This window comes from Filicampus tigris, chromosome 3 (assembly GCF_054856515.1).
Source record: "Filicampus tigris isolate MCC_2025a chromosome 3, RoL_Ftig_1.0, whole genome shotgun sequence".
In the NCBI taxonomy this organism is placed as follows: domain Eukaryota; kingdom Metazoa; phylum Chordata; class Actinopteri; order Syngnathiformes; family Syngnathidae; genus Filicampus; species Filicampus tigris.
The window spans coordinates 391,084-418,143 of record NC_141219.1 but is presented as its reverse complement, the minus strand read 5'-3'; the positions used below and the strand labels follow the sequence as shown (position 1 = coordinate 418,143).

At 49.5% G+C, this 27,060-nt stretch overlaps 2 protein-coding genes across 10 annotated transcripts in view; both read right to left on the bottom strand.

Annotated features, from left to right (window-relative positions):
• Positions 1-11,266, bottom strand: part of plekhg4 (pleckstrin homology and RhoGEF domain containing G4) — a 32,598-nt gene extending 21,332 nt beyond the window's left edge. For 5 of the 8 annotated variants that reach the window (XM_086026470.1, XM_086026474.1, XM_086026476.1 and 2 more), the window contains exons 1-3: positions 11,091-11,266; positions 9,055-9,168; positions 3,587-3,709 (exon numbers count right to left, since the gene is read on the bottom strand). The gene's annotated coding sequence lies outside the window, so the exon portion shown is untranslated. Of the gene's footprint in view, positions 1-3,586; positions 3,710-4,542; positions 4,762-9,054; positions 9,169-11,090 lie in introns of those variants that run through there. The other 3 variants (XM_086026472.1, XM_086026471.1, XM_086026473.1) reach the window with 3 other exon arrangements.
• Positions 11,267-15,502: 4,236 nt separating this feature from the next.
• On the bottom strand, positions 15,503-26,765 carry slc9a5 (solute carrier family 9 member A5). 2 transcript variants are annotated; one of them, XM_086024769.1, is made up of 16 exons: positions 26,334-26,765; positions 23,682-23,984; positions 23,401-23,564; positions 20,858-20,936; positions 20,548-20,725; positions 19,786-20,006; positions 19,488-19,690; positions 18,913-19,002; positions 18,746-18,816; positions 18,544-18,670; positions 18,358-18,449; positions 16,993-17,119; positions 16,775-16,924; positions 16,626-16,695; positions 16,266-16,400; positions 15,503-16,176 (listed from the first exon to the last, which is right to left on the bottom strand). In XM_086024769.1, exons 1-16 carry the CDS (start codon positions 26,623-26,625, stop codon positions 15,653-15,655), a joined length of 2,826 nt encoding a protein of 941 aa, XP_085880895.1. In that variant the 5' UTR covers positions 26,626-26,765; the 3' UTR covers positions 15,503-15,652. The 2 variants fall into 2 exon arrangements, with proteins under 2 accessions (XP_085880895.1, XP_085880896.1); XM_086024770.1 differs by having other exon boundaries at positions 23,682-24,147; positions 26,334-26,425.
• Between the last annotated feature and the right edge of the window lie 295 nt (positions 26,766-27,060).

Genomic DNA, 27,060 nt, shown 5'->3' with positions numbered 1-27,060 from the left:
AAGGTGTCAGCTTTCGGGAGCATGGCTCGTCCCAGTTTTGTCCCGGGTCCTTTCCGTGACTTTTGAGCTCCGGGAGTGCGTGAAATGTGAGATTGCGTGTCCACAAACTTTCATGTCCACCCAGCAAACATTTCAGAGTCTTCAAGTGGGCTCACGTAAAAGTGGGGCATCCTTTTTGTTCTTCCCAAAGAACTGCCGCTCACCGTAGACTACAAATGTGGAATTGGCTCAGAAGAGAGCGCGGTGAGGTGTGTGAGGTTTCAGGGTGCTCGTTAAAACCTGCGTGAAAAGCAGGTGACAACCGGCAACGTGTCGGAGCAGGACGCTCACCCTGCCAAACGAAGGCGGCACCGCCTGCAAGTCAGGAGAGGCTGGCCAAGTCCTCTTTTGTGTTTGGCCGTTTTTTTGAAGCGCACTTGTTGCTTCCTGCCTCACTCCATCAGTGGCGCCCATTATCTAAGCCACGCCCCCCGACATACACAAGCTCCAACATGGCTGACCTTTATGCGACTGCTCAGCAACACTAGTAGACCTTCTTTTCAAACGCCTCCCTTGCAATCCACACAGGACAAATGGACTGAACGGTTACAGCTTTTATCTTGATGGGGATTTTGAAACAGATTGCAAACCACTTGAAGAGCAGCGTGACAAGATTTGGCGAGTGTGGTTGGTGTGGCCGCTTCAGGCAACCCGACCTCTTTCCCCAAAGCGGCTCTTCATCTCTGGCAATGGACTCCTAGGCCGGCTACGCGCATCCAGACAATCGGGCTCTTTTGGTCCCTATTTTAGCCCAAGGTTCGACAGTCTGGGTGGCAACACATCATAGGCTTGCTCGAGTTATTCTAAAGTTTCCTAAAAAACAATTTGTGCAAAAGAGCAAGAGCAGCGCACGGGCAAAGAGTGAACCTCGGGCGGCCACCAGTGAACCGACGGCCCCCTGCTAACTGCACATATTATGCCAATATTTTGCTCTTTACCGCAAATGAATATCGGCTCCAAATTTCAGTTATCGGCCTCCTTGCCAATTACTAATCCATATCAATATCAGTGCTGAAAAAAAATGCCACAACATCCGTCTATCTCTAAACTTGACTTGACCACACCTTCATGGAAATCCTGCACCCTTGCTGCCCCTCCTCCAACACATTGACAAATGCTCTCGGCGCACACACGCGCGGTAACGCTAAAAGGAGTACGTGAGGCAAATGTGTGATGGTCCTCACTTGTTGCGTGTCCCTCTTTGGAGTTGCATGTTCCATTCCGCTATGCCGTCACATTGTTGTGAAGGAGTTGCCGATTCCTTATCTTGTCTTGTCTTCTTGTGTGTGTGCATTCTGCTGTGGGATGTGCCCATGCGAAGCGCCGCCCTCCACAGCTGTCAGTCATAGGGTGAAGGGGGCCCCCCCCCACCCCCCGTCCAGCCCCCTCCCCATGGTTCCTTGCTGGCAGACCACTTTCTCATGTAGACATTTTAGGAACGCAGTCCCCGTAATGTCATACATAACGGCGTGAGCAGTCGACTAAATACTACAGTTCAAAGTCAGTGAATCATCATTTTAGTAATTGTGATTTCAATATCAGTCCAAATAATTGTGCTGATTATTTCCCCCTATAATGGTGTGCGCGCACGCGTCATTGCACATTACATGGCCCCAACATCTAGACGGAAGTGTCAGTCAAGGTCTTTTGTAAGAATAAGAATAAGGAGGCCTTTATTGATCCCACAGTGGGCATAATGTAGCCGTTAATGTACGACATTAACAGCAAACATTCAGAATCAAAAACCAATGTAAATATACGCAGTAACCATGTGTATATACTGGGGGTGTAACGGTACACTCGGGTGTATTAATACGTTTCGGTATGACATGTTCGGCTCGGTCCACTTATTAGCGCGAGCTCATGCACGGACGCTGACTATTGCGCGCGGGAGACGAGAGTGGCGGAACAACAGTGAGAGCCAGATCTCGAAGGTCCCCGCGTACACTGCGGTCTCCTGTTTGGGAACATTCTGGCTTTCCAGTTCCCCATCGCCGATGGGGAAAGGTGCGTGGATAAGTCTGAAAGTTGTGTGCCGACATTGCTACATGAAACCGGCGGCTATGTTGCGGCCAGCACGTCTAACATGCGCGGCGTCATCCGACTGTGAATGTTTCTTAGACGAGGAAGCGAGCAAGTCTTTTCAGCCCAAAACGCCAAACTTAAATAGCGCCATTTATCATATTGTAGCGTCTTCAAGGAACACGGCGTCACACGTAGTTTCATTATCACGTTTCTATTCAACCAAGTGCAACTGCTCGCGCTCTTCTTTCTTCGCTGCTCCACTCGCTTGCCGTACGATGCATTCATGAACCTCGGAAACACCACAACTCGGCAACACACAAATCCGACCACAACACAGATAACCCAATTCGTTACAATATGCTGTTGAATATTCAAAGATTTCAATGCCTAAAAAGTGAGCAGCAGGCACGCGCCCACTTTTGGGATCCGGGAACTGCACACGAAACGTTGGAGCCTATTTGGGGGGCCCTCATCTTTTGTTTGAAGGCGCATTCTCTCCTTGTCAATCACAATCGGCACTTCAAACGAGCATAGGTGTCCTATCGTTGGAGATACGTATGAGGCCTTGAACGACACAAGCTACTTTGGGGACATTTGGGCTTTCCATATCTTGTAAATGTTTTGTGGGCTTTCAGCTGATTTCTCCTCATCTTTTTGAACTCTACTTTGCATTTACAGAGTTTGAAGGCACTCCGGCCCTGGGTGGGGGTTCAGGAGGGCTCCAAATATGTCTACGGGACACAATGGCCATTTGGGACCAAATGACTTCAGGCCACTGGTGTGGCCACAAGATGACGGCAATGAGCTTTCTTTTGTAGCCCATCAGCAGTCGCCTAATGGAGCTAATACAAACTTTGATGATCCAACTCGGTCAATATGAACTGTGGCACGACTTTGGGATCGTGTCTGAAGAATAGAAAGAGAACAAAGTCCGGACAGTAGGTCAACTGTTGTTTGAAGTGCCTATTCATGTTTCTGGCAGCAAAGACAGACTTGCACAATTGAAACTTTCAAATCTGATCTTCAGAGCCAACACCAGCCCGTCCTATTGACAGAACAAGGGACGAGGCCTTTCCCAGCTCTTGCACGCTGACGTTTTCACAATCACTGACAGCTTTCCCTCACAACTCCTGCTACTTGAGGTGCTACGAGCGCGGTCGCTACGCACGCGCGCACGCACATCCCATCCGCACACTAGTGAGCGCGTAATGCAAGAGTTGCAAAGAAGCCAAGATGGTGACCATGCAAGACCTGCTCCATCATTTGCGCGCGCGAGCTGACGTCGCACCTCACGTACGTTTCGGCACTTTTCATCTCATCCGCATCACATCGCGGCCGCCGGCTTGCCTCTTGTACAAGGCTTCGGGACTGATATGCTCACGCCGTGCGCCACAAACACACAGACCGTGGACCGAATGTTCCAGAAGAAAAGCATGTCGAGTGTGGCGAAACACCTGTAGGTGCACAAACACACACACACACACACACACACACACACCCATACACACTTTGACAGACTCACATGCACACATGGGCTGTGTCCTCATGTTCCCCCTCATCGATCGATCCTCCTCCACTCCTTCCGTTTGACGATTCGAACGGCCGTCGATTGCATTTCACGTGAGCGCCGTACCTGCAAGATCACCTGCAAAGATTGACTGTGTTTGATTCCCTTTCTTGCACATATTTCCCATACAACCAAATGAATTCATGATTTCTGTGGCGAAAAGTTACTGCGTGGCTTTGATATTTGTTGTTTTGATGCTGATAATGTTGCGTGAACATGGATGATGCACACGACTTTTTGAAAGTGAGTTGTGGGTCATTTGGAGTGGCCTCCATTTCTCCTCCCTGGACATTGGGACACCCCTCCGAAATGGCGCAACCCCTTCATAGTGCGCCAAATAGGGACGAGCGTGCACATCCGACACGGCCACGGACAAAAGACGCAAACGCCGACAGACGCACGCAAACTCTCTCTCACACACACGGGGAACATGTCGAGGCATGTTGAGTGTAGGAGGACACCAAAAGAATCCAGTGAAGTCCCATTTCTCTTGTCTTTACCTTTGACCTCTGCCAGCGAACATCCGCCTGTGCCCCAGTACACACACACACACACATACACGCATGGACAAGCAGCCACCTGCACAAGCTCCGCCCCCTCCGGCTAATTACTCTGCTGGCATTTTCTACACACCCCACTGCGCATGCTCAATCTGCGCGTGCGTGTGCTGACGATCGCTTCCGCGGCACGTACTGTAAATTGTGTGCTCTTCACGTGAAAAGCCCAAGTGGAGACGTTTGGAAACGGAAGGCGCAACATTCCAAGGATTCCTGCCAGGTTGAGTGAAAGAAGAGGTTCATCCGTCCTCGATATGCTTCAATTGCTCAGCGCACATAAAACAGGAGCTGACTTGCTTAGTCGCGTGTGAGAGACGCACACTCGTGAAACAAAGGTGACCACGAAAGACTTACCCTTTAGCAGGGACTCGTCCTCCCAAAGTATTCCAACAAGGATCCAAACATGGGACAGTGCGCGCACACACACACACACACACACACACACGCGCGCGCACACCCACAAGTTAGAGAGAAGCAGCATGTGTTCACACAGAAGCTGCTTGACAAAATATCTGTCTGCGCTCTCACGCAGCTCTACCCCTTTTCTCTCTCTCTCTCTCACACACTCGCACTCAGACACAGGCAGGCACACCCACTCTCACGCGCGCGCGCGCATGCACGCAAACACGCACGCACGCGCCAAGAGTGTTGGCAGGCAGTAAGTAACATTGTTTAGCAAGCAGATCAGACTTTTAAATAGTTCCCAAAAGCCCGGAGTCGGGTGCTCATTTTCAGGGAGCGACCAGCATGTTAGTAGGCTCCAATCCTTATCCGCATTCCTGATCTAAACCCCGTCCCAAATCCACGTGCCTGATCTGTGAGCTAGGCCTTGATCTAGATAAACCAAGTCCCTGATACATGTTCCAGGACTTCATCCCTCATTCTCCAGTCCTGTTCCGATTCATTATTCCTAAGGCTAAAGCTAGTCTCGGCCCATGTAAACCAAGTCCCTGAACCGTGTGCCCGATTCTTCACCCGCTCAATGTCCCCATGTTCCTTATCTATGTTCCTCCTCCACATTCCTAACCTGAACCTTATCCATGTTCCTGATCCTATAGCTAGGCCTTGATACAGGCAAACCCAGTTCCTGATCCATGTACCTAAAACAAGAGCAAGACCATGATCAATGTCAACTAAGTCCACGACGCGTGTACCTGATCCTTCACCCTAGTCCACCATCAACGTTCATGTTCTGGAGCTAGGTTCCTGACCTTAACACAGTCCCTGATCCGAAATCTTGCCCTTGATTTGCTATTCCTGATCCTTCACCCAGTCTCCCCTCCAAGTTTGTCACGTAGATTTTGTGTCATCTCAGTCAAGGTCATCGGTGAAAGTTCTCTCCAATGCCGAGGAACCTCTAAGCAACCGAGCATCCAGTCAAGGAAAGCCATGACGTCCCTCTAGAACACAGGTGTCCAACTCAAGGCCCGGGGGCCAGATCCGGCCCGCGACATCATTTTATGCGGCCCATCCATCCATTATCGATGTGGTCCCTGATCCATGTTCCTGAGCTTTAAGCCGGCCCTTGATCCATGTTAGCCAATGATCAATGTTCTTGATCCTAACGCAAGACCTCGAGCCATGTAAACCAAGCCCACCATCCGCGCACCAAATCCTTGGCCCAGCCATGTTCCTGTTCCATGCTCCTGACATAAACGGAGCCCCCGATCCTAAGACCAAGACCTGATCCATGTAGACCAAGTCCATGACCTGTGTAATCCGTCCCTCCCCCAGCCACGACCCTCATCCGTGTTCCTGATCTACAGAAAGGAGACCTTGAGCCATGTCCCCCTTCCTTAAGCCAGGCCCTCCTCATCCATGATCCATGTTCCCCATCCATTAGCTCCTTGGCACTCCTCCTCATGTTCCTGATTTCAAGCCAAGCCAAGGATTTGTACTCCTGATCCCGAAGATATGAATTCTGAGCCAGGTTTCAGAATCTTGAGAAGTTGAGTGAGTTTGCTGCTTGCGCGTGATCTCGAAATTCTGCACGTAATCTTTCACACAATAACCAAGAAGCAGGACCTGTGTTAACCGGCGCTAACGTGCGCTCATGTTCTGTGAGAAAGCAGCCTTCGGCAGGCCTGACCGCAGGCTCGCTTGTTGGGCCTGCCCAATCACGCCTACAAAAGGTGGTGGTCGAAATGAACTGTTTTTGTCAACTGTCGTGCGGTTCTGCTCTTGAACTGTCGTACTCTTGCGTTGTTTTGGGCTGTGACGGGCGGAGCCACAGCACAGCTCATCACACAAGAATGTCATGAACACTTTCCACCTCGGAGGGCAATTTACAGCCCACCAATCAGGAGCCTTGCTCACACGCCACAGCTTCACTCTTGGACACACAAGCGTGCACTTGCACGCGCGCACCCACCCCGCACACACAAAGTGTCAACGAGGACACCTTGTGGTCTTCCTGAGAATAACAAGTCTCATCACTTTCTCTGAGTAACTCACCAGAGCAGACAGACATCTGGAATCCACTTTTACAAAAGACTCCTGTTCAATTTCTTCTTCAGGCAACACAGGAAAGTGCTTTGTACTCACTCTAAAAACGGAAAGATGGGCTAGCTCGTTCGTAGATGGGGAAAACATCACAGATAAAAGACGGAATTTTTTCAATTTGAATCCAACAATTCAAATGTGTTGTCTAAACGGGAACTAAAGCCAAGAGGTCAAAATTGTATGTTACATTCAAAATGTGCATTTCTTCTTCGTCAGTAGCTGTTGACTTAAAGGGAAAGTCAACCCAGAATATGTTCTATGCAGGCCCACAAGTTGAAATACGGCATTCTGATTCATAGTGTGGAATATAAATTAAGCAGCAAAGTGCAGGCACTTTTCGCCATCTGAGGGGGCGGCCATTTTGTCACTTCTGTCGGCTGAAGATGACATCCAAGTTGCTCAGCGCTCAGACGCTAACGACCAATCACGGCTCATCTGTTTTCTGAAGCTGAGCCATGATTGGTCGTCATTTGAGCCCTGAGAAACTTCGATGTCATCTTCAGTCAACAGAAGTGACAAAATGGCCGCCGCCCGAGCTAGCTAAAAACATATTCCACAAACGCTTTATTAATCTGAAGGCCGTCTTTAGACTAGTGGGCCTGCATAGAACATATTCTGGTTTGGGTTGACTTCCCCTTTATAGCTGCAAAGCATTTATTGTAAAATCTCCGTTTACAACGTGGCATTTAGTCGCTGTCGGGGGGGCGGGGGGGGGGGCATTTCAGGTCTTTTCACTCAGGCTGGAGTGGAAATTTGCCTGAATGTGACTTTCAATTGCTGCCTGTTTTATTTATGAAAAAAGCATCCACTTGTTGAATATTCATCAAGGACAAGCTACGTGTTGGATTTCACAAGCTGTACAAAAGTCACCTGGTGATTATAAGGTCTGTTTGCGGATCTCTCAGCTAAACTTCCTCTTATGGATGCTGCATGATTTCACCTTCCGCCGCGGGGTTCGCACGTTTGACTCATGACATCCAGCACTCTCAAAATCCGTCAGCTGTCTAAGTTTGATAGCGTGCTGTAGTAGTAGGACAGGCAGCTGAGGACCATTTTGACCAATATGATGGCTGCCGCCCATGCGCTGATGACTTATTGGATGACGTTTTCTTTCACAAAGTCAATATTAAATATGAGTATCGTGTCAGGCTAGGTGATTATGGAAAAAACAGAATCGCAATTCTTTTTTGGGATTGATATGGAAATCATGAACAACAAATAACACTGGGGAAGACAGTTTTTGTTGAGTTAGGTCCGACAGCTGTTTTGAACTCATTTTTGGGTGCAGAATCTAGAACTGATCTCAGTTCTTCCCTATCACGTCACGTTTTTGAATAAAAGTAAAAAAAAAAAAAAAAAAAAATGGAACTTATATGCCCATGGTTACAAGGTCAAGCACTAATCCTCTTAATTGCTACGACGCTAGCTTTCTGTTTGCACTGAGTGACCTTTTGGGAGCTGCGCACACCTCTCAGCGGCCGCACGGTCTCAACTGTGACTACACAAACAAGTTGCCGCGTAGCTGGAGATGAGTCCAATCGGAATCAGCTGGCAAGTCTTACTACAGCTAATCGTTTGGCTTATCTGGAGGCTAAGATGTGGAGTAAAAATGTTGACGTGCTAGGAAAAAAAAACAGACTGCAATTTTGGAATCAGAATGCCCATTTTTGTTTTAATCAGCATCAAATTCTAACTCAACAGATTTTTTTTCAAATTGTTCCCCAGTGTAATCAATCAATTCATTATCATGCATTGTTTTCAAAACGTCGTATTGCTTCAACTACCAAAGTTCAACTTTAAATCTTCAAAAACTTCAAAGAGGAACCAGAAAATACATTAGTAACAAGTACACTATTAAAAGAAGTGAAACATACTAGGGCAGTGATTCTTTGGCATACCACTAGAGGGAGCCTGTGTAGCACACTGAGAATCAACGCGGTAACCAATCATTTAACTATTGTATATAGTGTTTTATGTGAATTTATTGATTCCAGTTTGTTGTATGGTATGACTATTTTGTTATTTGTATGTAAAGTGCTTTGATACATCTCTAGCTGTTATGAAACACGCTATATAAATAAAATTGTATTGTATTGTGTAAAACCATTATTGGCAGTAGATCCGCGCTTATTGAGGAATTCTTTGGCTCTCTTTTGGTACATGTGTTTTTATGACAGTGGTTCTTTGGAGGAAAGGACAGCCGCTAACACTAACGCATGCCGCTACGACTGTTACACAAGCGTAACAGGCCAAACGAGCGTCAGACACTTTTATTGGAGGACACACACTGCCAAATTCCTCATCCTCCCTCATCTCCTTTCCACTACTGCACACATTCCAACAACAAGTCCCAAGTGCACTTACTTGACTTTGGAAGCAGGCTTTCAGGAAAGGGAGAAGAGAGCGCCTCGGCGGAAGACCAGCAGGGGGCGCTGCAGCAACGGGAAGTTGACCTCTGGTCCCTCTGACAAGCCGTGACTAGAACACGCAAGATACGTCACATGCTTGGCAATGCAATCACAGCAAAAATATCCAGCAGCAAAACTGCAAGCCGAATCAACGTTTCAAAGGGGAGTTTGACTACCCGCATGTAACATTGCAGATGTCAACTAAGTCGTTCTGACATTTTGCGGAGCTGGAATTTTCGTTATCCATGACGTAATCGTGACAACAACAGGCCAAGATATCGGCAACTTCATTGGTCCCGTCCACAACTGTCATTTCAGACATCTGTAGTAGATCACTTTTCAAACGTCAACGTGACTTGAGCCGAGCGATTCTCAGCTTTCTCATGACACATTTCTACAATTCTGCTGCGGAGATGTGCTGTGGGTGTATTTGGGATGTATGCAACCACAGCTGCCTGCCTGCCTGCAACACCAGTTGGAGGTGTTTATGATTATCATCGGGTAGATGATAATTATACAATTAATAATCACTCCCCGATATGACTTATGTAACACCTCTGTATACGTGCATCATGTAAGACTTATTCAATAAGTTCATCTTTTATTTTGTGTTCTCCAACCTTTGTGGAGCAAAGGCACCATTTTTTTTTTTTTTACATGAGAAAAGTCTCACGGCCAACCACCAAATAAAACTGTCATGAAAAGTATGCGGCGTGAATGACCTTGTCTCAATTGAGTCACAAATGCACTTGGTGTGAAATCCTGGCTTGTACAGTCGAGCACAAAGTTGATCTATTTGAAGGGAGCCAAAAGTGTACCTTTTGCCTTCCAATTGAAGACCATAATTTGTTATGCCTGTCACTATTTGCCACTGGCATTGATGGAGCAACAAATTAAGAAAAACTTCTGAAATGATACAATAGTAATGAACAAAAATGCTGTGAACATATTCTTTCACTTTTGACCGAACCATACAAGACATCATTGATTTAACAACAGTCAACACGCACCCAATCAAACCGAATACCGCAAGCACAAACCGTGGATTTGGTGAACCCTAAAAGGAGGCGTCCAGATATTTTCTGTTGAACATTTCAATGTAATATTCATTGTCATTTATAATGATGGTGAGATCTATCAAATGTTTCACTTTTGGATTTGAATTACTTAACTACAAAGTCATTAATTACAAATAATTACCATCATTGCTGTATGTTGTCTGTTTGCAATAGCAGTCTTTTTAACAGCAGATTCATTTAAAACAATTCATCTTTGAAACTTTACACACATACAAACTAACGTTCTTAATAGACAACAGAACTACGCCATAACATTCAGTATTTTGTCTCAATCCTCATAATGACTCAGTAAAATAGTGATGACTATGAATCGATACCAAGTTAACAAGTCTATTGTTTAAAAAAAAATCACACAACAAACAAAAAAAAAACGGAAAAATTCCATCCATCTATGATCCAAACCTCTTTTCACTAATTCCCGCTTAGCTCTCCATGACAGAACAAAAATGTTGGCGAGACGTTCCAAAGTTGTTTGTAATGAGGAGTATTTGCATTCGCTAGCTTCAACGGTATGCAAATGTACTATTTTCTAACACAAAACAATTTGAGTCGCATTCTTAGCGTCAATGAACTTTAAAGAGAAGCAGAAGAAAGACCAAAAAATGCGGCCAATTCTTCCATTCGCCGTCGTTAGCGCGATGCTAACAGCTAGCGCAAGGCGACTGACCGAGAATATTAGCTTCTACCCTCACGGTTCGAATAGAAACAACACAGATGTGCCTGATTTTTCCTTTGCTCCACAACTATCCAACATAATTTGAAAAACAAAACAGTCAATGAACGTTTTGGAAACAAGAGGCCGTTGGGCGAGACAGCTAGCTACAGGCTAATGCTACTAGCACATGCTGAAGGTTAGTGAAGTTGAGCTCATTTAATTTCTAGTTGAGGTCGTTGAAAAATCCAATTTACTCACTTAAGGGGCGAAGGAAGATGTGGCTCCTTTGAGGAAGAACAACTTTGTGGGAGAGCGCAAGTCAAGCAAGTCGAGTTGTTTTTGTCGAACTTTATATTCAAGTGTGTGGATGATGAATTGAGACACCAGAGCGCCCACCTAAGTGACGGCGGCCATGTTGGGTGAGGCAGCGCTATCGGTCCAAAAATCGGATTGACATCAATCAACTTCAGAAAACATTTGGCAAATCATAAAACTTCACATGGGACACATAACGGTTAGGACATCTTGGCATTAAAAGTTTGAAAAATATGACGTTAGAACATTTATTTTCCTTAAAAACAATGATTAGGTTTTGAATGGTAACTACTGCCTGTTTTTACAGTTGTGGATTAGATTATATGAAAATGACCCATGACTCATCAAAACTTCACTTTTGTTTTATTACCGATGGCCAATTTCAGAGAACTAAAATAATAATCGACTTCAATTAAGAAAAAGTGAAATAGTGGAGATGCTTTTTGAAGTTTCCATTTATGGATGTGAAATGTTCCTAAAAAGACACAACAATGGATAATGGTTGATGATTTCTTTTCTTTGAATGATGATACAATGTTCTTCTCTTCACATACAGCAGGAGTTGCTTTGCGCTGTAGGCTTGTGTCGTTTTCTTTCCAGTTCGCTTCAAATTGTCAACTAGCATAAAACAAATGAGGTCTGACTATTTGTTGCACAATATTTCAATAGAATAAGCCATGTTTTATGCCAGCCTGCGATTCCAAACTTTGTCCACATGGTGAAAATGTCTTACTGTTAGGGAATCATTGTCTAATGTGTGCATTTTCACAACATTTGCTCGTTGGTGTTGCTTCGAAAGCTTTTGCGGCATTTCATGTGGATTTTTGGGGTTCGACATGTTTGCTTGTTGGTGTGACGCGTTTGTGGGTTGGCACGGCAACAGAGCTTAGTGTGTCTTGTGTGGTCTGAATCAACGCAGGTTCAACGTGAGCTGATCCGGCTAATCCTGCTTTGTGAAACAGAACCCAGAATGTTAAGAAGGATTTTCTGCTGCGTCGGCCTCCTGGTCTACCTTTGACCGCTAGAGGCCGCCTGTGAGCCCGCAGGCCAACTTCCCCTCGCTTCAGTGACTTGCTCAGGAGCGTTTAGCAGACAAACCTGGCACAAATTGTGAACCATTGGCAATTTGGCGGATTTTGGAGGGGACCGTCTCGCAATTTTCTCGATCGCTGTGATAAGTTTGACCGTGCTCTTCTGAAATTCCTTTTAGTTTCACTGCAGTCCCATCAAATATGAAATCAAATTAAATGCATGTGCTTTGCCTGATCACGCATGTTTTCTTGAAAGAATGCTGCATACAAATTCTGCCAGGGTGTGAAAAACTATGAGGACAGTTGTACGTGCACACACACACACACACACACACACACACACACATGCACTTTATTATCACTTGAAATGATTGGAAGCGTACGTCAGGGGTGTCAAACTTCTTCCAATTGATGGGCCATTTTCACCCAAAATGGATCTCAAGTGGGTCGAACCACTATGTCCATGGCCTAATGCATCAATAAGCTATAAATAATGACAGGTCAAAATATTTCCTCTTCTTTGGGGATGCAGATAATGCCAAGCGAATTCTATAAATGTTCCCATTTATTATATCTGGTTGCAGAGTATTCTGAAATTTCTTAACAAAAACGAGTGCACGATATGTCCATCAAGTTTTGAGTAACATGAATGTCATCTCACTGGTCATCAGTGCGCCCTCCAGTGGACAAAACTAGCAACAACAGTTACTTCAGGTGAAAAACTGCAGTTAGGCCCAATGCCAATCGCCACATTTGCACTACTTGATTTGCACGTTCCCACGGAGGGTGTCCCAATTCTGCGAATTGTGCTCTGTCGCCCCGCCCCCTTTGCGCCCTTGCTCCGCACTTCGGCTAAGTCTGCATCCATGGTGCCCTAAGCCGAAGCATAATACCCACAATTCATTGCGGATTTGACCAAAATAGCGGGAAACTGGCAACATTCGCTAGAATTCCTATAGCTGTGCCAAAAAGGTCTCTTCAAGTTTATCCAGTCATTACAAAGTGAATCATATGTATACGTGCAATTTCAATCGATGTTTTATATTCACCGTTTACCTACCGTACGTATTTTGTCCTAATTTAGCTGCTGTTCTTAGTAACCCTCTGCGCACGCGCCCGCCGCGCATCGTGCACGAGCCGCAAATAGTCCAAATCACGGAGCCACAGCTCCCATCGCCTGAAACACAGAGACCGACTTTTACTTCACTCCTACTTTACTGACATTTTAATATCACTTCAAAGAGCAAAATTGCCAAAAGAATAACCCGTGCCGCCATGCTCGCTGACGCAGGGGCATACGTCGATGACGTCACCCGAAGTGTCCCGATTCTGCCATTTTTGTGCACTCGTAACCCTTCGTGCACTTCAACCACGTGTGCACTCGGGACAAGACGGTAGGGGCCTTCGTGCTGTGTCCTCACAGAGCAGATTGGACCTCCTGAAGGCCCGCTGGCCGTATTTCCGACACCGCTGGAGTACGTCACCAGGGCGCAGGCCACGTGTCAATCACACAACAACAACAACAACAACAACAACAACACAAAGAAACACACACTCTGATTTGACCTTGCGCATGAGCATTTTGGCACACGCACGCGTCTGATCACCTCGTAGACACACAGCAGCAGCAGCAGCAGACACGAACATCCATGACAGGTGTGAACACGTGAGCGGCGAGTGAGCCCATTTACGGCTTTCGCAGATTGGGAAAGAGATGCGAGATACCAGCGCTCAGTAAATTCTTGACAGCGAGCAGCCGTATGGCAAATCGAGGAGGACGCCTTGCGGACAGTCCATGTACATGTCCTTGAGACCAGCCTGCTAGCTAGCCTAACGCTAACATCCGTCCATCCATTATCGCTAGCGCTTCTCCTCACAAGGGTCGCTCACGGGCGTGCCGGAGCCTATCCCAGCTGTCTTCGGGCAGTAGGCGGGGGACACCCCCGAATTGGTTGCCAGCCAATGGCAGGTCACTCAGAGACAAACAAACATTCACACCTAGGGCCAATTTAGAGAGCCCAATCAACTTACCATGCATGTTTTTGGAATGTGGGAGGAAACCGGAGTACCCGGAGAAAACCCACGCAGGCAGGGGGAGAACATGCTAACGCCACACAGGGAGGCCGGGGCCGGGGTCCAACCCACGACCTCTGAACCGCGAGGCGGACGTGCTAACCAGTCGACCGCCGTGCCGCCCCCTAACGCTAACGCGAATGAAAAAAGACATTCACATGCTAATGCTAGCAACGACAGTCGCGATTTTGAACCCCTTCAAGCAACGGCTATTTGAGGACATGTGGTGGAAAAACCCAGAGAGACAGATCATATAACAATCGCGTGCATATATTCTTGAACCTGCTTCTTACAGAGTATAATTTGGAATAAAAAAACAAACAAAAAAGGCAGATTTTTGCTAAGAGCTGTAATCAGCCCCGCCGATTAATCGGTCAGGCACCAGTGTGCTTTACCTTGTTTTTAATGATGTTGTTACTCTGTTGCAATTTTCTTCAAATTGCAAAGGCTGCAAATGAAATCTGCTGAATTTGGGTCGGATTGAAATATCGTGGATCATATTTCATTGTTGATGTCTTGCTCAATGAAGCGATCGAGCCGCAAACTGCTTTGCATGATTGCCGTCCCGGCCGGGACTTGTGACTTGTGCTGACGCCACACGCGACAATTTGCTCAAGTTGTCCTTGTGAACGCCTCAAAGAATGCAAGGCAAAGTGCGGACTAGGTTTACAAGTCTCCAATTGAAGGAGAAAAATGAAGAAATAAAGGCTCGTATTCATTCATGCTTCATTTGTCTTTCTTTTGGCCTACAACAAACCTCATACTGTTGATTGTATTATGATGATTTTATTGTTTGTGTTTGTTAAAAAATACATGGGAAGACGCCCGTCCAAAGAGGAGCGTGAATTCAATTGCGATTGCAAAATAGCGCTCCGTGTGGCGAGCCCCCTCAGAAGGATGAACGATTCTTTTTCATTCTTTTTCCACCAACCAGAAAATTGCTTTTGCTCAATGCTGGTGCAAACAAAAAAATTGCCAACAGATGCCATGTGTGTGGAGCTCGCGATGTCACAAACACGTAAAGGTCCTGACAGCCAGCTTGGTGAAGCGTCCCCGAAACGAGGATCCCCCCCCCCCCCCCCCCCCCCCGCATAATTGGGGCTCCGCCCATTCAACCCTTTATGGAGGAAGCCACCTCCTGCTTTTGGCCTCAGACCAACACAATCAAATGTGGCGTCTTGGGTGTCCACAAACTCAGTTCGAGTGAGTTGAGGAGTTAACCCCCCCCCCCCCCCCCCCCCCACACGCACACAGGCACATGTATACACGCAGCATAGGGGGCCAAGCAAATGTGAGTTGCGCAGCTTCATTTAGGCCAAATATAGTGCTTTGCCGCCTTGTTGAGCAGCTCACGGGAATCTGAAACCTTTCTGGGGGGACATCACTTCCACGGGCGCGCGCCTAAAGCTGGGTGGGGCCTCGGCCGCGGGGCTCCTCGCTGCCGGGCGGGGGCGCCGTCACCAGGCTCCTGAGGTACACGCAGGGCTTTCTCCGCCTGCCGGCGGCGGCGGCGGCGCCCCCCGGCAAGGGCGTCGGCCTCAGCGACGACATGAGTGGCCTCATCTCGTCCTCCTCCTCGTCCTCCTCGTTCTTCTCCAGCGGGATGCGCCCCGAGTCGAGCGGCTGCGCCGGCGCGGCGGAGACGGGGCTGCCCGCGGCGCTGCCCGCGGCGCTGCCCGGCGGCGAGTAGGAGACGGGGCGGGGGCCCGTCCGCCGGGACAGGGCGCCCACGCGAGGGTGGACGGGCTCGGCGGGGCCGGGCGGCGGCGACGAGACGCTCTCCAGCGACGAGATGCTTTGGTTCCACGCCTGCTGGAGGTCCACCGGGATCACCTTGGTGGCCTCCAGGGACACGCAGGGCGGCGGCCACAGCGCGCCGCCGCCTTTCCACGGGAGATGAGCGTCCCCGCCGGCCGGCGCCGCCACTGAGGACACGCACGTCACCTTCATCATCATCATCATCATCATCATCACCCTCCCGGTGAGATGCGAGTGTCCCAATGTGTGCGCGTACCCGAGTGCGGACGTTGTTTGGGCGTTTGCGGTTTGACAGCCATGAAAGTGATACCGACATCTTCCTCCTTCTCAGGGTCCGAACGCTCGCCTTGATCCTCATCCTCGTTTGAGCCCAGAGGAACCAGCGCAGGGTCTGACACACAAACACGCACGTGGAGGTGAGCTAAAACCTCAGGGTTCCAAAATGAAGCAGAAACATGTTAACCAGCTGTGACTGGTGAAAAGGCAAAGCACATGACAAGAGGATCATAGATGGCACTTTTCTCTGCGTGTGTGTGTGTGTGTGTGTGTGTCTGGAGTTCCTGACGAGGTGTCCAGCCCGCTTGAGGTCAAATGAAGGTGCCCCCTTTGTCTTCACCTTTGTCCTGCCAGCCGACGTTCCTCCTGGGTTTGTCGCCGGCGTCGTCTTTGGCGTCGGAGCCTCGGCGCTGCGGGACACAGCGCCGTTCGGTCGTTGAGCGATTGACGACGACGACGACGGGGCGCGCGGCGAGCCCAAAGCCTGACCTTCTTGACGTTTCGCTCCTTCTTGTGCCGCTTGTGTCGCCCCGACTTGAAGGTCTCCATGCGGCTCTTCATGTTCCTCTGGAAAACCTCGCGATCTTGCCGCTCCTTCTCGCCCGCCGGCATGAAGTGACGGCTGTAGTGCGACTGGTACTGCCCACACACAAACATGCAGCTTGCGGCCCTGTCTAAGTGCCTACGTGCGCCTGCGTGCGCCTTACCCGTCTCCTGGGTTTGTAGAGGTTTTCTGCCAGCACGTGATGAGTCTCCACGTCCTCCTCCACTTTGCCGCCGGGGACGTTATCGATGACCTGAAGGTCCAAACACACGCCGCTGCCGTTCTCACGCCTGGGAAAAGTGACGCACGCAAACAAACAAGTGAGGCCAAGTGAAGCCAAGTGAGGCCAAGTGAGGCCAAGTGAGGCCAAGTGAGGCCAAGTGAGGCCAAGTGAGGCCAAGTGAGGCCAAGTGAGGCCAAGTGAGGCTGTGCGCTGAGCCGCCGCGGCAAGCCGATCCCGTCCGGCCGGACAAAGTACGTTTGTCGGGAGCATCGATTTTCAGGCGCCGCCACGTGGGATGAACTTGAATACACAGAAATAGTTGCCCCCCATCATTTCGTTTTCATTTAAAGGTCATTTTCCACTGATAACATGAGACTTTCGTGTCTGTTTTCTATCAGAGTGCAAAAACAGGTTTCGCCAGCAGAGAGAATTTGAAATCAACCCCAAAAGGTCGTGTATGAAATTAATTGACAAAGACAAAAACAAGGCACTTTTTCAGAAAAAAAACATTTTTTTACTCATGTATGAGTTTCAGTATTTTTGTTTCGTTTATTTCATTAACGAAAGTGTATTTCCAGTTGTAGTTATTTCGTACGTTTTTGTTAACTAGAATAACCGAGGTACGATAAATTGAAATGTAATTGTGATTTCGATTTGGGTTTCTTTTGACCTTTAAAACCTGTCAACTGCTGTACTGAATCTTACAAAAGTTGTCAAATGCCCGCACACATCTTTATATAGTCTTAGCCGTTACGCACTATTTTTGAACGGCTGCTGTCACGTGATCGTAAAAAAAAAATTAAAAAAAAGTAAACGTGATGCCGCGGCTAGGAATCCAGTCCCCGAGGTGCCAGGCTAGCCCCAGGAAGTAACAAGATTTGTGAAAATAACCCAAGATCAAGTCAATGTAACAAAGATAGAAGGACAAAGCAACGCAAGAGGCTTGAATTTCACCTACAAGGTCAGTTTGTGCTTGACAAGAAGACTCGAGAGCTCAAGGATCAAGTGTTCAATATGCAGTCATGATTGGGCATGAGGCTCTGATGATAGTTTGCACTTTTAGTTATGGAACAAATACAAAGTTTTGAAGTCAATAATGGCTCTATGAATCGTGATTTCAATCTCAGTCCTAAAAATGAGGATAATTCTTATTTTTTTCCCCTAACGCTCCAGCAATCACACCGTCTCACACACACACACACACACACACACACTCGCTCACGTAGAAAATCCCTCACGCGCACTCGCTCGCACTCGGACGCGCCGACTGACACGCACACACACTGGGCGGGCGGTGTGGCTCACAGGTAGTTGGTGACGTTGGAGGCGTCCGGGAAGGAAGCCCCGCTGGTCATCGATGGCAGCGAGAGTCTGGCCGAGGTCAAAACGTTCCCGCCCTGCACGCAGGCACGCAGGCACGCAGGCACGCAGGCACGCACGCTCGAAAGTCACGCGTGCAAGACGCAGGTCGCGGCCGGAGGTCCCGCCCACCTGGTCGATGAGGCTGATGGCGTCTCGGATGTTGATCTTCTGGTAGGCCTCCCACAGCTCGCTCTTCCTGTACACCGACTTCCTCAGCAGAAGCTTGCTCAGGTGATTCTTGTCGAACTGCTCCCACCTGGCGATGACATGGCGACAGCACGATGTCATCATGGCGCCGGCGCTGCCAAGGCCTCGCCGGCGTCTCACTCACTTGTCCCGCCAGTGGTGGTAGCCCTGAAGACCTGCGATGTCCTCCACCGCCGTCAGGATGTGGTCGAACGCCTGAGCACGTGACGACAATAGCCCATGGGGACTTTTTATTACGATTATTCCCCAAACACAACATAGGCCCGCGCGCACGCACGCACGCACGCTGACCCTCTCATGTATCTCCTCGTTGATGGTGGGCTTCCTGCTGGTGGAGCGAGGAACTTTCAGCCACTTGACCAGTGGCTTGATGGTCAAACCCTACGACACACACGCAGACTTATGAGGGGAAAAAAAGTGAAGATCCCCGTGGTATTGAGCGGGATGTTTACACTGCACTGTGAGTAATATGTGTGCTAATGGAAAAGTGCTGAAAAATGACCAAAAACATTCCCACCGACGGTCAGACCTCACGTCGCACGTCTGCACACTCGCAACGCTGACGTGCTAAATGTCTGCTGAGTGGCAAGACGTCGGCTAGGTGTGTGCGTGCGTGCGTGTTTGTGAAGGTGAGCGTGCACGGCAAGTGCTGGATTGATATTTTGACATGTTTATGCTGCGCGAGAAACTTCACGCACTCATCCGTGCTATTTTCTTAGTGAGCGCATTAGCTTTAGCCCACTTCTTGTTTGCATGCTACCACAGCTGGGCATTCCGCCTATGACGGACGCCCATTTTGTCGGCCATAAACGGGAAACTTGAAAAAAAGTCGGACTAAGCCCATTTTAACTGCTGTGTTGTGGTACCTGGAACATGACGGTGAAGAAGACCACCACAATGGTGGTGGCCACAAAGTAGTCTTTGGCCTTGACGCGTTCGCCGTCCAACAGGACCACCAGAGCAAAGGCCACCGCCCCCCGCAGGCCACCGTAGGACATCACCACCTGGTCGATCTTCTCCAGCGGCACCAGACGGAAGCGGTTCAGGACCCAGGTCTGACCCACCACGCCTGAGGACATGCACAGTCACGCAGCAGGAAGTCACCCTTTTTGGACAGGAAGTTGCGGCTCAGCCACAGCGGGGGGAGGGGGGGGGGGCACTGACCCACAGCTCTGAAGATGAAGATGAAGACGAGGGTGCAGGCCACCAGGCCCGTGTCCCAGGCCCACTTGGACTTGTCCACGGCGGAGATGCCGAGGAAGATGAAGATGAGGGTCTCGGCGATACTGGCCAGGGTTTTCATGGTGTACTTGACGGTGGTCCGAGACTTCTGCGAGATGTTGGCCTCCACGTACTTGTTGGCGCCGATGCCGCAGAACGTCATTCTAGACGAGGAGTAGCTGTAGTTAGCATCCTTCAATGTCATTAAGCCTAGTGTTCGTTAGCATACGCCCGCGGTCGCTACAGCCGTTCTTAGTGCTCACTCGCCATTCTTAGCGGTCACCTGTGGTTGCTAACTGCTGTTGACTGGAGTTGGCAGCTGTTCTTGGTCACCAGTGGTCATTAGTGGTTAGTTTTAGTTAGTTAGTGGTCTTCAGCGTCATTAGTGGTAGTTAGTAGCTGTAGTTAGCATCCTTCAATGTCATTAAGCCTAGTGTTCGTTAGCATACGCCCGCGGTCGCTACAGCCGTTCTTAGTGCTCACTCGCCATTCTTAGCAGTCACCTGTGGTTGCTAACTGCTGTCGACTGGAGTTGGCAGCTGTTCTTGGTCACCAGTGGTCATTAGTGGTTAGTTTTAGTTAGTTAGTTAGTGGTCTTCAGCGTCATTAGTGGTAGTTAGTATCGGTTAGCAGTCATGAGCGGCAAGTTCGGGCACTTGTAAGTCAAGGTCACACCGGAACGTTCTCTCAAAGTTTTTAACTTACGACAAGATGGCGGAGAGCGAGAAGAGTTCGGCAGTGAGGTACGCGAGGTAGACCATCAGGAAGACGAAGAGCGGCTCGATGATTCGAACCTTTTTGGTGAAGCGAGTGATGAAGCTCAGGAGGACGGCGAAGACCAGACCCACCAAGGTCCCGCCCACGCTGACCACCAGGAAGGACGCTACCAACGGCGCAATAGAAAAAGATAAGATAAGATAAGAATGCCTTTATTGATCCCACAGTGGGGAAATTTTCAAGGCCAAAGGGACCATTAGTTGAGCCGGTTTGACCTTAACATTTTTTCTCCCCTCACCAATTCCTTTGAAGTAATCTGCCGTCTGCACGTTCTCCACTCCAACTTCCGCAAAGGAAATATAAACTTTGTACAACACCTGAAACACAATGCACAAAGGCTGTTAGCATCTGGAGACTAGCATCTCGCTAATAACTACCAGCTAACAACAACTAGAACATATCTACTAGTTCTTAGTTACTAAACAAACACCCGACGAACACAAACACGCACACGCACACACGCATACATAAGACGGCGTACACAAATGAACAAATGACAAAAACGCATCGCAACTTACATCAATCCTCTCCAGGACACACAAAGTAACAAAGTATAAAGAAACATACCAAGTGACGCACAAAGCAAATACACGAAAAGAAATGTAGCAAAAAAAAAAATGAACATAGGAAACAGATAAACACACAATGCAACGCGTACGGGACTAACAGGCCAATCAATAACTGGCAGCTTTTGACTCGCACGAAATTGCAAGCCGCCGCGTTTCGATATTTGCAAGCGCTGTCTGAATGTGGCCGAGTGATTGACAGCGCCGGTTCTTGGCGTAGGTGAGCGTGAGTCGGGTCAATCTGGTCCACTTGTTGGCGGGATTAGCTCATATTCGGAGTTCTGATGAGGATTAGCGACGGGTGGCTAATCTGCTCAAAAGTTTAATCGTTAAACGGCCCACCGCCGATAAAGTGCGCGGAAATCCAGGACAGAGTGCCCGGATTGGCAGACATGGGCGGTGATCCTCACTTTCAAGAAGGTCTGGTCCATCTCCAGCCTGACCGCAATCCCTAGACATCTCGAGGAAGGCCACTCAGTAGGACAGCTGTCACAGTGGCGGCCTGGCGGCTCTCTGAGTGTGTCCCGCATCGCAGCTGCGGTTTCCAACATGAGAGAGACCTGCTCGAAATGGACGATGGACGATGCGCTCTGCTTTATGGGAGCTTTCCCAACCAGTCCAAGGACTTGGAAAATACTTTAGAGCAGGTTCCTCACAGAGATCTACGCGGACACCTCCAAGAGTACAAAGACGATGGGTCCAAAAACCACCGGGCCATTGAGTTCCACCACAATCTGAGATTGGGAGTTTGATTCACTGTAGATGTTGAACGACACCAAGGCCTGAAACTTTATCACCAGTTCTGCTTGCCATCTTAATGCACCTGTTTTTTTTTTGTTTTTTTTATATACTATTACTATTACTTTGTAAGTGTAAGGAGAAAGTTTGGTGGTCCGCGACACAGAGCTGGGGACTCTGAGGCTTGTGTTTGGAACTGGAGTTGACTGGACTTTTGATGACTTAAAGAAAGTCAAAGACTTGAGAGCGGGCTCGGATTTGGGAGTTAAAAACTCTGAACTTCACTTGATTTCAGACACGGTGACTGAGATCTTTTTTTTGGACTGGAACACATTCAAACGTTTCTCTTTGTGAAGCTCACACGGTGCAGCGGCAAGACTGCGTTCGTAAAGTGACTACGGTAGATTTGACTTTGCCCGGACCAAATGATTTCGGTCTTGCCCGGCAATTGAAGGTTGGGACTAGAGACTTACTTGGGACTTGATCCCATCTGTGCTAGGATCTCCTCAAGTAGGCTGCGCCCGCCAGCGTTTTCTGGGACGCTTCGCAGATTTTAGTGTGAGGCTGAGAACTTCCAAATGGGAAAATGACGGATTATTGCCCGCAGGGAGATAGATGGTCAAGTCCTGCGGGAGGTCGACGAGTTACGCCAAGAACTAATAAGTATGTCGGCTAAGGACGGATGGCGAGTTCAACAAACCGTCCATCAGAATGTCACGGTCCGGACCGCCACATTCCTGGCCCTCATCCACGGCCGCCGGGATTTAAGGCCGGTGACGGAAAGGTCACGGTTGCTACGCAATCTGTCTCCTCCACAGGGGGGACCGAAGCGCGGGGATCCACCATATCCTGACTCGGCTCAGGCATCCGCTTCTGGTTCAGGTTCCCCCTGGATGCAGACGACTGGCGCTTCCGCGGTGGGAACGCCTGGACCGGGAGCGCCTCGGTGTCGACAGGAGAGCCTCAGAAGCCCCTTTGCGCTAATCGTTGGGCTACGTCAACGTAGTGACAATTGCTTTTCGAGACAACAATGCGGGAGAAGAGAATGTCACGCGTCACGCTTGGCACATTGACAGTAGACTTCGACAAATAGTCCGCCACTGATGCCGTCCTCCATGCTGGCCCATTGGCAGATTGACGCCAAGCCTGCGTTCTGCTGGTCCGGTCCGGTCCGGTCCGGTCCGTTCAAAGAAGACAATGAGCCGAGATAAAGGCGGCAAACTGCAGTACGACCTCGGGGGCAGGCAAATTGCCGGACGGGGAACTTTCACACGGGACAGCCGACCACCCTTGATGGGCGCAACGGCGGCTTTGGTGGGCGGTGCGAAAAGGGGCTGCGGACAGGGAGGTCCGCCTCCTCGGACCGCCGCCCCTGCAAGCCACCAGCCCAACAACGACCGAATTTGAAGACTCAACTTGAAACTTTGCACGTCGCAACTCTGAGCGTGCGCGTGCGTGCGTGCGTGCGTGCGGTCACCACGGTGACGGCGTCATTGAGCAGCGACTCTCCGAAGACGATGATGAAGAGCATGTCGTTGACGTGAACCTCCTCGAATACAGCCAACACGGCCACCGGGTCCACGGCCGAGATCAACGCTCCGAACAGCAGGAAGTCCATCAGGCCCGCCTGCACGCGCTCATCTGAGAGCATTCGCGCGTTCACGCATTCACGCACAGAATCACACACACACACACACACACACACACAGATTAGAGTGAGGCGCACACGTCGCGGCGGCAGGTGCGATGGCGGCTGACCGATGAGTCCCATCAGGTTGGCGGCGTGAAGCGCGAATCCCGTGCAGAAAGCGTTCCACAGCGTTCCCGCCACGGCGTACGTGAGGATGGCGCCCAGGTTGTCGAAGAAGAGGCGGGCGGGCATGAAGTAGCCGGCGTCGCCCACAATGGTGGGCAGCAGGAAGAGGAAGAAGAGGGCGGGCTCCAGCTGGTACAGCTGCTTCTCATTGGCCAGCAGAACCAAGCCGCCCAGCGCCAGACCCAATAGGATCAGCAGGCAGCTCTCGGGAACCACCGTGGTGAAACGCTGCGACAGGTGGAACACTGAGGCACAACCGCAACATCGTCAGCACTCATGGGCCAGCTAGCTCCGTTTTTCTCCTTTTGCACGAGGCCGTCCGTCCCTGGCCGCCCGAATAAGGACCTTCTTTCGGCCGTCTTGGACCAATTTCACTCAAGCCGTCTTTAGCGTGAATGCCACTGGAGGCTTCTTGCAATACACCAGAGGCATCTGTGAGATGAGGCGCCAGGATGCGGCCGTCGCGCAATAGCGGACATCCGCATCGAATTCCGAGCCATGTATGAATTTGTGAACGGGTGTGAAACGGACCCTCCGGGGTTTTGCGAACGATCGCAACGATTAACGCAAAATCAAGAGAACCCAGCGCGGTCGCGCTTGCCCGCAACTTTGTTTTCAACAACTGGGTCTTACAAAGGACATTTTCACGTCACTTTGGGGGTTATTTTGCCCAAAATGGCTCCGCGGGCGCCCCGCCGGAAATAGCAGCGGTAACTGAAGTCACCGAGAAGAAAATCCCCGCGTCGCATCCTGTTTCGGACGATGGCGGACGTCGACTTCAGAGAGACGCGATGTGTTGGTTGAAGTTAAATCATCAGACAAGTTTGAAAAAAAATGAAAAAGTAGCACTAACTCCCTTGGGTGTAAAACCGCACTTTATCATAATCACGCTAAAATGATTGTAAATGGACTATGACGTGTTCCCGTATGCTCCCGGCAACATTCACCAATTGTTTTGAAAACGTGATATATTGCCCGCCTGTACTTATTTCACAGTACAGACTGATGATGTCATATTACATTTTATAAAGGCACACGGTCGGGGCAAAAAGTTGTCAAAGAGCGCTAAAAGTTTCCTCTTTCTCGTCAGATCGGTGAAGCTATCAACACCCCACTGGCTGTTAGTGGCCTGCACCCAGCTACGAGAAGATCCCCGAGAGAGAAGTCGTGGATGGGGGAGCCATTGTCATCGGCTTCAAATGAGTCGGTTGCAGTTAGCTGCAGTCTATCACAAAGAAGAAGAAAAAGAAGAAGAAGAAGAAGAAGAAGAAGAAGAAGAAGAAGAAGAAGAAGAAGAAGAAGAAGCAGCAGCACTGAGGAGCCACGTTGAGACAATGACTGTCGCCGTCATATTCGATTCAACTCCAGAAGCTGAGAGGATATGTGTGCGAAATAGCCTTTTTCTATCAAGAATATACACGTTTGTAAATATCTTTTCCCTTTTCTAACATCTTGCGTAAAAATCCACTTAGATAAAGTTTGCTTAGCATTTGAGACCACCCACAGCAATCCCAAAACATGCCCGCCAAATCCCGGAGGGTCTCGTAACAGGACAAGAGCGGAGTTGGGATCATCTCGGACGCCTGATCAAACTCCCTCAATTTCGCTGATGTCAATTTCTATGTCTTGAGTGTTACGCAAGACGTGCATTTCAGTGGGCCTGACCCGTTTTGACATGTACAAACATGACATGACCGCTTATTTGCATTTTTTCAGTACAAAACATTTCGACGTTGGGTTATGGCAATTATGTGTGTCAATTCATTGTGGAATATTGCCTCTTAACTCATTCACTGCCAAGGACATATTTGTCTTTTCACAGTCCATCCCAGGACTTTTTTTTTGTTGCCAATTTTTACAAACGTTATGGTCAAAGGGGGTCTGAATGTCTTTTTTGGGGGGGGGGTTGGGGATTGTCCGGACCTTGCTGTATTTTTTTTCTGATCCCCAGCCCTTTTTTGTTTTGTTTGCGGCCCGACGCCCAATTCATTTGCGTCTCTTTTCAGGACTTGGCCGTTAAAGTCGACCGCCGACTCCAAATTGTCGTCTTGGCGTGAGGATGGTTCCGAGAAAGAGAGGAGTCAATGCAGCTCATGAATATTCAGGAGGACATCAATATGTAAATGAGCTCAGCCACATATTTGGAATACATGGCGTTATTATTTAGACAACACCTCCATTGTAGTCACACAACAACCGCACACAACCAAATGTGTGTGTGTGTGTGTGTGTGTGTGTGTGTGCGTGCGTGTGTTTTGCATGCATGAGAGTCATCGCGATGTCTTGGCTGACACGTATTATAGTTGTCCCCGCCATGCATTAAAAAGGCATGTTTTTGGTTTTTGCCACCTTTCTACGGCCAGCGGTCAAGTTGTTGTGACGCGTTTGTGGTGGCCGAAAGAGACTATTACCCCCCCAGCCCTTGTGCATGTATTTTGGGGATGCTGGAAAGGATCCGGACAGGTGTCCCTAATGAAGCGGCCCCAAAGCACGAAACATGACTCATCACTTCAACCCAACCAACTTCGCTTGATTAGGCCAATGTTGCTATGATGGTCCGTGACGTCATCAACTCTCCGTGCGTGCGTACTCACGGATCTTGGCCACGCTGGCCACCAGGAGCCACACGGCGATGACGTATGGGGTCTGCACGTACGTCCACTCCCACTGGACCACCCGGTACCCCCCGCCGCCGCCGTGATGGTTCCGACCCTCCTCGGCGGCGGCGGCGGCGGCGGCGGCGGCGGGAGGCGAGACGGGGAAGCCGACGGTTCCGGCTTCGGAAGCCCCGAGCGCCGGCGGCGGCGGCTGCAGGAGCAGCAGCAGGAGCAGCAGGAGCAGCAGCAACGCGGTGACGCGCACGCAACCGTGCACGAGCGCAGGCATGTTCCCGCCGTGTCTGAGCGTCCCGGCGCCTCTTATAAACACGAGCGCGCGAGCGCGCGCCCCCGGTGAGCAGAGGTGGGGGTGTGGCCTGGCCTGGCCGCCGAGTCAGGTGACCCCGCCCGACCTCCAGCCGACCGCCTTCGAGGAGCCCTCCTCGTGACGTCACACTCGACCTCCTAGAGCCCGCACACAATGACGTCAGCTCCCCTTTTGGACTGATCGCAGGACGACTCACAGGCACGGAGCCAGTTGGACACTTTTTGGGCTCACTTGGACGCTTTCACCTTGAACACGCGGCAAATGTCCGTTACAATCATAAACGCAGCACACACGTATGTGCGCCATCACACGCGCAGGCACAAACAGGAGACATACACACACAAACGCAAGATTGCAAGAGATACATTCACAAATAGACACGCGCGCACATATAAA